General features: G+C 45.3%; 1 protein-coding gene across 1 annotated transcript in view; it reads left to right on the top strand.

Moving 5' to 3' along the window:
* The window catches only part of gabrg2 (gamma-aminobutyric acid type A receptor subunit gamma2), a 99,575-nt gene extending 87,278 nt beyond the window's left edge, over nucleotides 1-12,297 (top strand). Inside the window, exons 9-11 of the mRNA XM_063203043.1 lie at nucleotides 1,811-2,016; nucleotides 6,744-6,767; nucleotides 12,016-12,297. Coding sequence (XP_063059113.1) covers nucleotides 1,811-2,016; nucleotides 6,744-6,767; nucleotides 12,016-12,297 — 512 coding nt within the window. The remainder of the gene's footprint in view (nucleotides 1-1,810; nucleotides 2,017-6,743; nucleotides 6,768-12,015) is intronic.
* Nucleotides 12,298-12,500: the final 203 nt, after the last annotated feature.

Here is a 12,500-nt window from a genome sequence, read left to right as displayed (position 1 = left end):
GTGCAGTGCACCAGTCCTCAACCTGTCGCATGTCACAGAGAAGGGGCGCTGTTCGCTAATGCCCACCCACTTGCATACGAGAGCAGGGGTGTTGCAGAGGAATAGTGCTGTGTACTGTAACAATGCTTCGTCGCTAGCATGACACATATGAGAGGTGGGTGCTGTGTAGAAATGAAGGGGTGCTACACAGTCTCACCCCAAGTAGTCAATTTTTGACTACTCAATTTTTGACACCCCAAGACTGCAATTTTTGACGTCTTGGGTATTCCTTCCACGTCACATTTTGACTATGTCCTCAAAGGCGCCCCCTTGTGGCAGCATAACGTCATTGAGGTTAGATTTAGGAATAGGTTTAGGGTTAGGCCACATAGTCAAAATGTGACGTGGAAGGAATACCCAAGACGTCAAAAATTGCCGTCTGGTCCAAGGTAGTCAGAAATTGACTACTTGGGGTGAGACTGCGTTGAGGTGTGCAGTGTAACCGAGACCACACAGAAACGCAACACATGAGAGAGGTGTTGTGCACCAATTCTCACCTATACCAACATGACACGTGTAATTTAGCACCAGTGCTCACAAAACAGTGGAAGGGTGATGGGTAACAATGTCCACACAGGACCATGACACAGATGATTGGTGCTATCCACAAATGCTCACCCACCGATGTGTCACGAAAGAGGGGAGCTGTTTACCAAAGATCACCCAGCAACATGGGGGTCATGGAGCAGGTTTTTCTGGGTCGATTTCTCATCTGGCAACATGACACAGGAGAGGGGGGGGTACTGTGGAGCAATGGAGGGGTGCTCTGTATCAAAGCTCACCCACTAACAAAACACTACGCACACAGTTATGCTGGATGTCACAACGAATTGCTGGTGTGTACCAATAGACAGGTGGCGTGTAATATTGCTCAGTCACCCACTAACAAGACAGCATGGAGTGGTGCCGAGTAGCAGCTTTCACCAGCAGCGGGACAGAGGAAAGGTGCTGTGTAGCACAGTTTACCCAGATAGCGTAACACAGTGGAGCCCTGTTCACTGGTGCACTATTCTGATAAACTTCCATTGAAATCAATGGGTAGTCATTTGTAACTGTGACTGTCTGTGTGTCTGATTGGGGGATGAGAATGGTTTTGCCTATTTTTTGTTCTTTCTGTTTGTTTTATTTTATGCCATTGGACATCTCGTGTATGTCTCTATCTCTCTCTCTCTCTGTTGAATGTAATTCAAAGTTTGTTATCACTTATCTGTTGTGATTGCCTTCGTGTTAATGAATGTCTGTTTCATGCATAGCGGCCTTTTGGAGCAAATGGGATCAGCTACTACTTTTTTGCTGTACTGTATCACGACTGTATCACACCAAGAAACACATATTCTCTATCATGATCTTCTACTTTGTTACTTTTTCATCTTTCTTTTGTTTGGTTAGGGATATTTACTTATTTTTATACATCACTTTTACCCATGCTGGACTCAATTATTTTTGCCCCACAAATTAGGAGTATGCTACTGTATGTATTCAATCCAAGTCAAGGCCTAGTTCTTTCCATTCCATGGCAATCAGAGGTGCATCTTGCCACCAGGCAAGGTAGGCAGCCGCTTGGGGCCCCCAAGCCCCTATATAGTTTAATAACAGCCCACATTTTACCACAGTTTTGGTTCAAATGCTCATTCTTTTGCATTTTCGCTTGGGGGCCCACCTGACCTTAGAATCGCCTCTGATGGCAATACACTCCTACTAACACTGTTTTGCTTGTACATGTTTTGTTTTTTTGTTTGTTTGTTTGTTTGTTTGTTTGTGTGTGTGCCAGGCATCACCACGGTGCTGACCATGACCACCCTGAGTACCATAGCGCGTAAGTCTCTCCCCAAGGTGTCGTACGTGACGGCCATGGACCTCTTCGTCTCCGTCTGCTTCATCTTCGTCTTCGCCGCCCTCATCGAGTACGGCACCCTGCACTACTTTGTCAGCAACCGCAAGCCCAGCGCCAAGAAGGACAAGAAGAAGAAGAACCCCGTGAGTGGTGACGCACACACACACACACACACACACGCACACATGTGCACAAACACACACACACACACACGCACACACACACGCACACACACGCACACACACACGCACCCCCCCCACACACACACACACATACACACACACATGCACAAACACACGCACACACATGCACAAACACACACACGCACACACAAACACAAACACACACACACACATGCACACACACACACACACGCACACGCCCCGCTGCCCCCCCCCCCACACACACACACACACACACACGCACCACTCCCGATTTCCTCTCTAAAATGGGCTGTTGTAGCTATCGTAGTCTGCTGTTTACTGTGCATGGAAGAGAGGTGGTGACAAAGACAGAAAGAAGGTGAGGTAGGAGGATAGAGATTCGGGAGAGAGAGTGATAAAAAGACTGAGAGGAAGAGAGAGATGATGAGAACAAGAAAGAGAGAGAGAGAGTGTGTGTGTGTGTGTGTGTGTGTGTGAGAAAAAAGTGAGAAAAGAGAGTGTGAAAACAAGAGAAACAGAAAGATGTGAGAAAAAGAGCGAACTCTGACAATCTGTGAGAGGTAATGTCTTTAGAGGCTGTGCTGTGTGTGGGAGGGGGACATGATTGTTTGTAAGTAGGATAGGGTGTGAGCTTGCGCGCGTGCGTGTGTGTGTCTGCCTGTGTGCGTGTGTGCCTGCCTGCGAGCGTGCTTGTGTGCATGTGTGTGAGTGTGTGTGTCTGTGTGTGTGTGTCTGCATGTGTGTGTGTGGGTGTGGACATGATTGTGCCGAGCTCGTTATTTTTCCGGGGTGACCAAGATCAAGGCACGGGGGCGTCAGCAATTTGCTGGCCGGGATTGCTTTAAAGAAGATGATTGGTTTATATTGCAGGGCTGAGGCAGGTTTGAGGAGTCTGATTGGTTTAAATACAGAGCGCTGAAGGCCAGGGCTGGTTTAAGAAATCCCCTTGGCTGATGGAGATCAGGTTGTGCTGAGGTGTGTGTGTGTGTGTGTGTGTGTGTGTGTGTGTGTGTGTGTGTGCGTGTGCGTGTGTGTGTGCGTGCGTTGGTAAGGACAAAAAAGATGCTTAGAGGGGCTGTATGAGAAAGAGCAGGTGAGAGAAAGCAGGAGGAGATAAAATGCATTGAAGAAAGAAAGAAAGAAAGAAAGAAAGAAAGAAAGAAAGAAAGAAAGAAAGAAAGAAAGAAAGAAAGAAAGAAAGAAAGAAGCATGGTGAAGACAAAAAGAGAAAGGGGACAGAGAGAGAGAGAGAGAGAGAGAGAGAGAGAGAGAGAGAGAGAGAGAGAGAGAGAGAGAGAGAGAGATTGAACCTGGCCTTAAAGGAGAAGTCCAGTTTTTTGAACATTAAGGCCATTTTCTGAGTGGTCTGAAATGTTTTAGAGTCCCCCTCACCGTTTATTTCATGATTGCTGCTGTCTCTGTTATTTGGCTGATTTGGATTTGATCTCAACTAGCTTTAGAATGGCCGTCTATGGGCACCTGCAACTCTGTTCTTAAAATCACCTTTAACATTTGTTTTGAAGAATATGCAACTCAGCAAGTGTTCAACAGTATTCACTGGTGTTCCTTAGCAATTTTTGTAGCGAAATATGGCATCTGTCATGTTTTATGTGTGTTTTATGTAGCAATTTGTAAATTAAGTTTCACTTTCACTTTCACTTTCACTTTCTTTCACAAAATGGCAAATAAAAAATGACAGAAGCCAAATTTCGCCTTGAAACTTGTTAGGGACTGCTAGTGAACACCCCTAACCACTTTGTGAGCTGTAGACTTTCGAAAACAAATGTTAAAGTTGATTTTAAGAACAGAGTTGCAGGTGCTCATAGACGGCCATTCTAAAGCTGGTTGAGATCAAATCCAAATCAGCCAAATAACAGAGACTGCAGCAAACATGAAATAAACGGTGAGGGGGACTCTAAAAGATTGCAGACCACTCAGAAAATGGCCTTAATGTTCAAAAAACTGGACTTCCCCTTTAATCTGCTTTCCAGCTGTTCAGTCAAAGTACTGATTAGAGACAGGTCTGGAGAGAGACAGGTCAGGATAGGCAGCAGAGAGACAGGTCTGCAGAGAGACAGGTCAGGATAGGCAGGAGAGAGACAGGTCAGTATAGGCAGAAGAGAGACAGGTCTGGGGAGAGACAGGTCAGGATAGGCAGGAGAGAGACAGGTCTGGGGAGAGACATGTCAGGATAGGCAGGAGAGAGACAGGTCTGGAGGGAGACATGTCAGGATAGGCAGGAGAGAGACAGGTCTGGAGGGAGACAGGATAGGCTATAGTCTCTCAGAAGGTATTTCAGAAGTCACTTGTCTGACCAACACCCCCCAGCCCTCCTCACACATACACATACACATACACATACACACACACACACACACACACACACACACACACACGCACACACACGCGCGCACACACACACACACACACACACACACACACACACACACACACACACACACACACGCACACACGCACACACGGACACATACACACACAGCTACATAGCCACCCCACCACCATCGAAGAAAATCAAAACTCATCCTTTCAGACACCCCTCTCAGAGCTCTCGGCTTCTACAGTAAGAGCTCTGGTCCGGTAGCCAAAACACAGTTAGTATTTGATTAAGATCCAGAGCGGCATACATTAATGGGAAAATGATATGATCGTGTGTGTGTGTGTGCGCGTGTGCGCGTGTGTGCGTGTGTGTGCGTGTGTGTGTGCGTGTGCGTGTGCGTGTGCGTGTGTGTGTGTGTGTGTGTGTGTGTGTGCGTGTGTGTGTGTGTGTATGCGTGTGTGTCCGTGTGTGAGCGTGCGCACGCGCGCGCGTGTGTGTGTGTGTGCGCGCGTGCACGTGTGCGTGCGTGTGTGTGTGTGTGTGCGCTTGCGTGTGTATGTGAGTGTGTTTGTGTGCATTAATGGGAAACTGATATGCGGCTATGGAGTCAGACTGTAGACCAGAGACCCAGTCTCTATCCAGACAGGCAGGCAGTTCACTCCCGGGCAGGGTCGGCCTTGTGTGTGTGCGTGTTTGTGTGTGTGTGTGTGTGTGTGTGCGTGCGCGTGCGCGTGTGCGTGTGCGTGTGCGTGTGCGTGTGCGTGTGTGTGTGTGTGTGTGTGTGTGTGTGTGTGTGTGTGTGTGCTGTGGGAAAGCATGGCTAATCTGATTTCTGGTAAGTGTGAATCGGAGGGGCTTGGAGTTGGAGGGGGTTGGGGTGGGGGAGGGGAGTGATAATTGTGGAAACTTTTGAAATTACAGCATGGCCTCATTTAGTTATTCATCATAGGCCCATGCACTTCATCTTCCCCCCCCTTCTCTCTCTCTCTCTCTCTCTCTCTCTCTCTCTCTCTCTCTCTCTCTCTCTCTCTCTCTCTCTCTCTCTCTCTCTCTCTCTCTCTCTCTCTCTCTCTCTCTCTCTCTCTCTCTCTGTCTCTCTCTGTCTGTGGTGGGGGCAGTTTTTATGAAGATGAAATGAGTGTGTAATCTGTGGAGACATAATTACAAAAAAAGACAATTTAAGAAAGAACAGTTATGTTTTTTTTAATAGTTCTTTGTATAAAGCCAGAGACAAACAATTAGTTTAAATTCTCGAACAGCAGATGTTTTTCTTGCCCCGTGGGGTACTTCAGTATTGGGTTTTATAACAGCTAATATATTGTATTTGCTTCACTGCTCCGTCCAAGTGTTTTTAGTTGAGGCAGCTGAAGACGAGAGAGAGAGCATGCTTGCTGTGTATTGAGGGAGACGGGAGGAGAATAGAAATCGTACAGTTGTACCTCAGCGAGTTTCTGCTAATAGGCAAGCATCTGGCCATGTTAACACTCTACACAGCATACGCTACATACCTACTGCAATACAAGAACAGAAACCACCGAGATGCACACTTTGGAGCTGAAAGATCCCAGGTACTCAGCCTGAACTGATAGAGCGAGCTACAGTTGACGTTTGACATTTCCCATAAACGTCTTGATATATTTTCAGCCACTGAATCTCTTAAAAGAACATAATACATATTTTATGATATAACAATAAAACATGTAAAACAAAGCATGGACTCATAACACATTCATAACACATGCTGATTGGGTGATAATGTTTTCAATGAATCTGTGAACATCTACAGTAAGTGTGTTTCCTGTCTCTCTGTGTATTTGTCAAGTGAATCTTTCTAATCTTTCAAATTTGTTTATTTGTGTGTGATGTTTGAACAGTTTGGTTCTTTGTGTGTGTGTGTGTGTGTGTGTGTGTGTGTGTGTGTGTGTGTGTGTGTGTGTGTGTGTGTGTGTGTGTGTGTGTGTGTGTGTGTGTGTGTGTGTGTGTGTGTGTGTGTGTGTGTGTGTGTGTTTGTGTGTGTGTGCGTGTGTGCGTGTGTGCGTGAGTGTGTGTTTCAGTCAACTCTTTAATGAATATAAGACACCCATTTATAGTTGTACAGTTGGTATATGTGTGTTGGTTTGTCTTTGCATTTTTTCTTTTCTTCCTTTTCTTCCTCTTTTTCCTCTTCTTCGTCCATTTCTGTAATGACTACCTGTAATTTAATTCCACGAGTTTCTATCTGATACCTCTGAATTAATTTAACCTAATTCTCTCTGATGCCTTTTCTTTAATTGCACCGATCTCTGTCTGAAACCTTTGCACCTATTTCTATCTGATACCTTTTTATTTAATGTCACCTATTTCTTGTCTTCCTGTTTGGACTGTGTAGCTCCTGCGGCTCTTTTCCTCAAAGGTATATTGCTTGTGTTCGCTAGTCTTCACCCACTCTTCTCTTCTCTCTGCCTCTGCATGTGACTGCTGCATTGTGCCGCGCCCTTGCCCCTCGCCCCTCCCTCTGCCCCTTGCCCCCCCTCCACGCCGGTCAAGCTTTCCTGCCCTCCTTCGCCAAAACACCCCCCTACTGCTCCCGCTCTCGGACCCCTCCCCTACCCACCGGCCCTCTCTTCTTCCAGACAGCAGTCTCCTCCAGTCTTATTGATTTGGAGTTTTCTGTCTGTGTTGTTTTTTTTTTCTCTCTTCGCACCTGAACGATCCCCAGTCTGTGCAGGCGTTGTCTGTAGTCTGAATGCTAACGCACTTTAGTCGCCATGGAGACTCAGCCTGAACCTAACACAACATCTACACTAATATTGCTGCAATATTTCTGTGTAATTTTTGTGTTGACTACAGTGTTAGCTAAATGCACACATTTAATGAGCACACATAACTAAATATTTTTTCTTTCACAGCAAACAAAGTTACAGTTTTATACAGTTGCATATTATTGATAAAAGTGTAATTTACCGTACACTCCTCAAAAAATGGTATCATTACACCCCACATGCACAAGACAGCACACAATGATTTCAACATAACAGGTCTGCTTCAAGATTATGCATTTTAAACAATGATGCGTCGATGGCCCAAGTGCCAATGCCACTATTCCCAATGTCACCACCTCCGACCCCGCCCCTGCCCCCCTCCTGACCTATATAGCCGCCAGCACTGTGACAGACGTGGCCCTGATCAGGCGTGGATCTGGCCGCTGAGATTACGCGCGGATCCGCGGCTAGCTCAGGCTAACGCTAATGCCGCTAGGTCTGCCCAGGGGCTGGTTCAAGGGTCACGATGGTTCTCTCCCACACCTCCGGCTGCCGCGCTCCACAGCTTTCTCTCCACACTCCGCAGCGATCTCCTTGGGCACCTGGACTCTACCCACCCCGCTCACTCTACCCACCCTGTGTACCTCCATGCAAACCCTCTGACCGCACAGTCACATGACGTCACAATCACATGATGTCAGAGCCCCTGTGTCCCCCCACCACCACCCTGTGGCTTGTTCATGTCACCGAGGCTGACGATGTGGATCCATTCCCCCACTTCGCTGGTGCACATGCCCCTCTTATGCTTCTTCTCTTCTGTTTATTGTTTGCGAGGAGAATCCCTCTCTCTAACACACACACACACACACACACACAGACACACATCCACACTAGTGCTGGGCAATATGAACAAGGGAGAAATGGAATTATAAGATTCAAAATAAATTCAATGCTGCGTGGTTGGCTTGGTGGTGGCTCTAAGAATGCGTACATGCTTCTATGCATGCCGCTTTCACCAAAGCACTAAACTTACAGCAGCCTTACTCTAAAAAACACAATTGCACACTTACGATATTGTTGAATATGTTATGAAACAGCATAGGAAAAAAAACGTTAAATTACTAATGAATTGGTTGTGTAAGTTGGAAAACAGTTGTTAACATGGCATGACCTGAATGTGGAAAAGGTGAGCAGGTGCGAAGGCTAATTGCTTCCACAGGCAAATGGTTCAAATATATGTCAGCTGTTACACTGATGTTGTATGGCAAGAATATGCTGCACTGTATTCCCCAACAGTACTATGAACTAGAAAAGTTTAAGCTGTAGTACTCAATATTGCAAAAATGTCCAGATGACTAACAAATGCAATCCCAGATGGAGTGAACCCATTTCCTATTAACTGTCCTGATGACAATGTGCATAAGTCAGGAGCAATGCCACATGCCGTAGGCCCTATGTACTTGTCACCTGAGTACATAGTAGTGTATTGTTACTCCACATGACTAACCCTAACCCTATTCCTAAATCTAACCCACATGCATCCTGTGATGGCATCCGCTTATGTGAGAAGTACATTGTACTTATATTATTAAGTGCATGGTACTTAAAGACACTTAATATGAAGTGGGAGCAAATGTACTGTTAAGAGTTCATACTACTGTACTACTGTTTAAACATATTTCAAGGGCACCAGCCTCTCAGATCCGATGTTTGAAGAGAACATTAACATTGACAGGAACATTAACATTACAGGAACATTTGAAAATCAACAATAAGATTTCAAAAAATAGCCACAGATAAAAGAAAAGATGAGTCGATCATTTGACATGGGTCTCATTCATGATGTCATTTGTGTTTACCCATTGTGTATGAAAGTGTAGAGATCACTGATAAGGCAGTTCATTATAATCAACAGTTATACTTCTATGCTCATGCAGCTGTGATCTATCAAATCTCATTAAAAAGATGTCCGCCAATGGAACAGTACCCATGAAAGGAACCCAGAAACCGCCAGCTTGTTTTGTATAAAGAGCTATTTGATGAACATCATTCATTTGTTCACGGCTCAACTTTGAGTGTTATGTAGCAGTTGGCCCAACATCTGTGCTTTTTAAACATGTTGGTAGTTTTTGATTTTTAATGTTGTCATGGCATTTGGTTCCTGAATTAATTTACAAAGTAGCGGGGAGTTAGTCATTTACACCAGAGTGATTTCACTCAGAGAATGACTATGTTTTGACTGAAGAATAATAACAATGGCTGGAATGACAGACACAGAGAAATAATTTGCTGAATATCCCTACAGTTGGACAGAAGCACAGTGCCAGTGGAAATGAGCATACAACTCTTTCGGGAGGTATGGACCCTATATTACCCTGGATAAGTTTCACTCAGATGTACACTCACCGGCCACTTCATTTCAAAAATACTCAGATATGATGTGGCATTGCAACAATGCTCAATTGATACTAAGGGGCCGAAAGTGTGCCAAGAAAACATGCTCACCAGCATGTAGCACTGTACCAGTGTTTCAGACAGAAGCACGGTAATGGCGAGCTCTGTGAGGGAGCTTTTGTGAGAGTTCAAATACGGTAGAGGTGCCATGACAGCGGGAGGGAAGGTCAGTAGCCTGTAGCCATGGCTACCCACAGCTGCTAATGCTCTCGTTAGGACACATCTAATTAGTCAGTACACTCATTAGCCTCCAGGGGGAGATTTAACAAACACACCATCACACTTGGTTTCTATTGATTTCTCCTACTTATTTACCTTTGATTAAGCTAAAATAACATTCTCCCCTGCAATGTCAGCTTTTTTTTGTTTTGTTACCTTGGGGATATTTTCACCAATTATTTATGCTGTATTTAGTTCAGTGCTAACCAGATAGGGGGATACATTCAAGGCTAAATGGGTAGTGTTGAATTGGTGTGGGTTAGAATGCATTGGTGGAGTGGAGTGGATGACTCAGTGAAGAAACGTTCTTTAATTTTACTAAAATACTACATTGTCTTACACTGGGATGAATCCTTACATGCAGAACCCCTATTATAATATTTTATATATATATATATATATATATATATATCCATATATATATATATGTCCAAGTCCTAATCTGTTACTAGGGACTAATTTGTTGGTATAGCAGTGTTACATGCCAGCATCGAAAACCTTTACAGCATTTTGTGAATGAGACCCAATATCTTTATTTACCAACGCGCCACTTCTAGAGTAGGACCAAATACACTCTGACCGTGTCAAATTTGAATCTCTGATAGCATGTTCAGGCCGTCAGAGAACCGTGCCGATGGCCGTTCCCGCACCACGTCTGGAGCCGACTGATGTGGAACAAGAGGTGAAGCTCACAACCCGCTCTGAACGCAAGTCTTTCACCGTTAAAAGCACTTTGGTTCCGAACATACATAACTGTTGCGGGAATGGGCACCGGCACCTTTCTGGATGGCCTGAAAATGGCAGTAATAATTTTACTGTGAAGTTAATGAGACTGACTTGAATATCCATGAAGAGTTAAGATGCAAAACCCCCTAAGTGACTTTTCAGAAAATAATCTTAATTCATTTTTATTTAATACATAGCTATCAAAAGTGCATTTTTTTTATTTATTTATGTAATATAACTATTTATATGTATTATCAAGTACATGAATGTAAACGAAACCAACAACGGGGTTCTCTAAAAATACAGAAGTGCAGGTCTTCAGAAATGGAGTTAGGGGGTTTTGGATCTGAACTCTTCACATATAATAGAAAGCAGAAGAGCCGCAGCCTGTATTGCCCAGCACTAGGTCTTTCTCCAGCCGCTTCCTGTTTCACTAACACCATTGGCCACATCTCAGCCCTCTTCTCCAATGGGGTACAGTATGACCAACGGTGTCTGTGTACCTCTGCATTTTCTTCTGTTACTAATAAACTAAGAGCCCCTTCTCCATCGCCATGCCCAAAGCCAGCTTCTGATCACCACAGGCATGTGTGACATGACCTGTGGGGGGGTTTTACAACTGTACGTCTTGAACAGTTACTGCTGTAAAGCCAGCTTCACCACAGGCATGAGGCAGCCTGTGGTGGTTTTACTGTGAACAGTTCTGCTGTAACACAAGTGCTAACAAGAACTGCTAACATGGTAATTAAAGAGCAGGAGCTAAAGGCAAAGGTGTTTTTTAGCTGAGATCCCTCAGCAGTGTTGAGGTTGTGATTTTTTGTAGGAAAGTTGGGGCAAGCTCTCTCAGCTATTCAGGAGGGTAGTCGTTCGTGATTGGTTTAGGTTTAGGTAAGGGCAATGGGTTTCAAGCCTTGGTTTTATTAGCTATATTGCCCTAACCTAACCATACGCTTAAACTTAACCCTGGTAATGAAAAAGCTTATCTTGAAATGAAATCCACCTTTAAGCTCCGAGCTGATCTTTCAAGGTGAGCCTACCAACCACCAACGCACGAGTACCCTAATGAAGAATAAAGAGCCAATCCCAACCATCCTACAAAAGAAATTGTACTAGGGTTGTTGGGAGTTCACTGGTGTGTTTCTCAGCTGGTTTATGTGGTCAACACATGAGTTTAGTTGATGGTAAGAATACTTCCTTTTGGAGCTCACATTTACCGTTTTGAGGTTCTAGCTCCAAAAAGAAGTTGAGTTTCCAACAACTGAACCCTATTTGACTTGGATGAACCAGAATCTTCACAAACATGGCTGACGTAATGTTCTCTTCACCCCCAACCCTTTTCTTCTCCATTCTCGCCTTCTTCAACCCTCTCCCCTCCCGCCTCCTTCAACCCTCTCCCCTCCACCCTCCCGGCTTCCTCTATAACCCCCATCCACCCCCCTCCCCCGTCCATCCTCTATCAACCCTCCCCTTCCTCCACGACCATGCCCCGACCCCCAAAAGCAGACGCCCACGGTGGACATCCGACCGCGCTCGGCCACGGCCATCCAGATGAACAACGCCACCCACATGACGGAGCGTGACGAGGAGTATGGCTACGAGTGCTTGGACGGGAAGGACTGCACCAGCTTCTTCTGTTGCTTCGAGGACTGCCGCTCGGGCGCCTGGCGTCACGGACGCCTGCACATCCGCGTCGCCAAGATAGACTCTTACGCGCGCATCTTCTTCCCCACCGCCTTCGGCCTCTTCAACCTCGTCTACTGGGTGTCATATCTCTATCTCTAAACAAATACCAACCGGGCCAACTGGGCCCAGCCCAACTTTGGATCGAACTTGGGCTTGTCTAACTGGGTCTCACTCATATCTTCTTTCTCTTGAACCCTCCAGCCCAGCTAAGTTTGGATTTGGGCTCATCTACAGAGTGGATTTTGCAGTGTTATTTCAACACATAGCTGCAGTCGAGTCAGTGAGTCCTACTCACTTAGTGT

Source organism: Engraulis encrasicolus, chromosome 7 (genome assembly GCF_034702125.1).
Source record: "Engraulis encrasicolus isolate BLACKSEA-1 chromosome 7, IST_EnEncr_1.0, whole genome shotgun sequence".
Lineage (NCBI taxonomy): Eukaryota > Metazoa > Chordata > Actinopteri > Clupeiformes > Engraulidae > Engraulis > Engraulis encrasicolus.
Note: the sequence above shows the minus strand (reverse complement) of the source record. Positions and strands in the feature narration are given on the sequence as shown.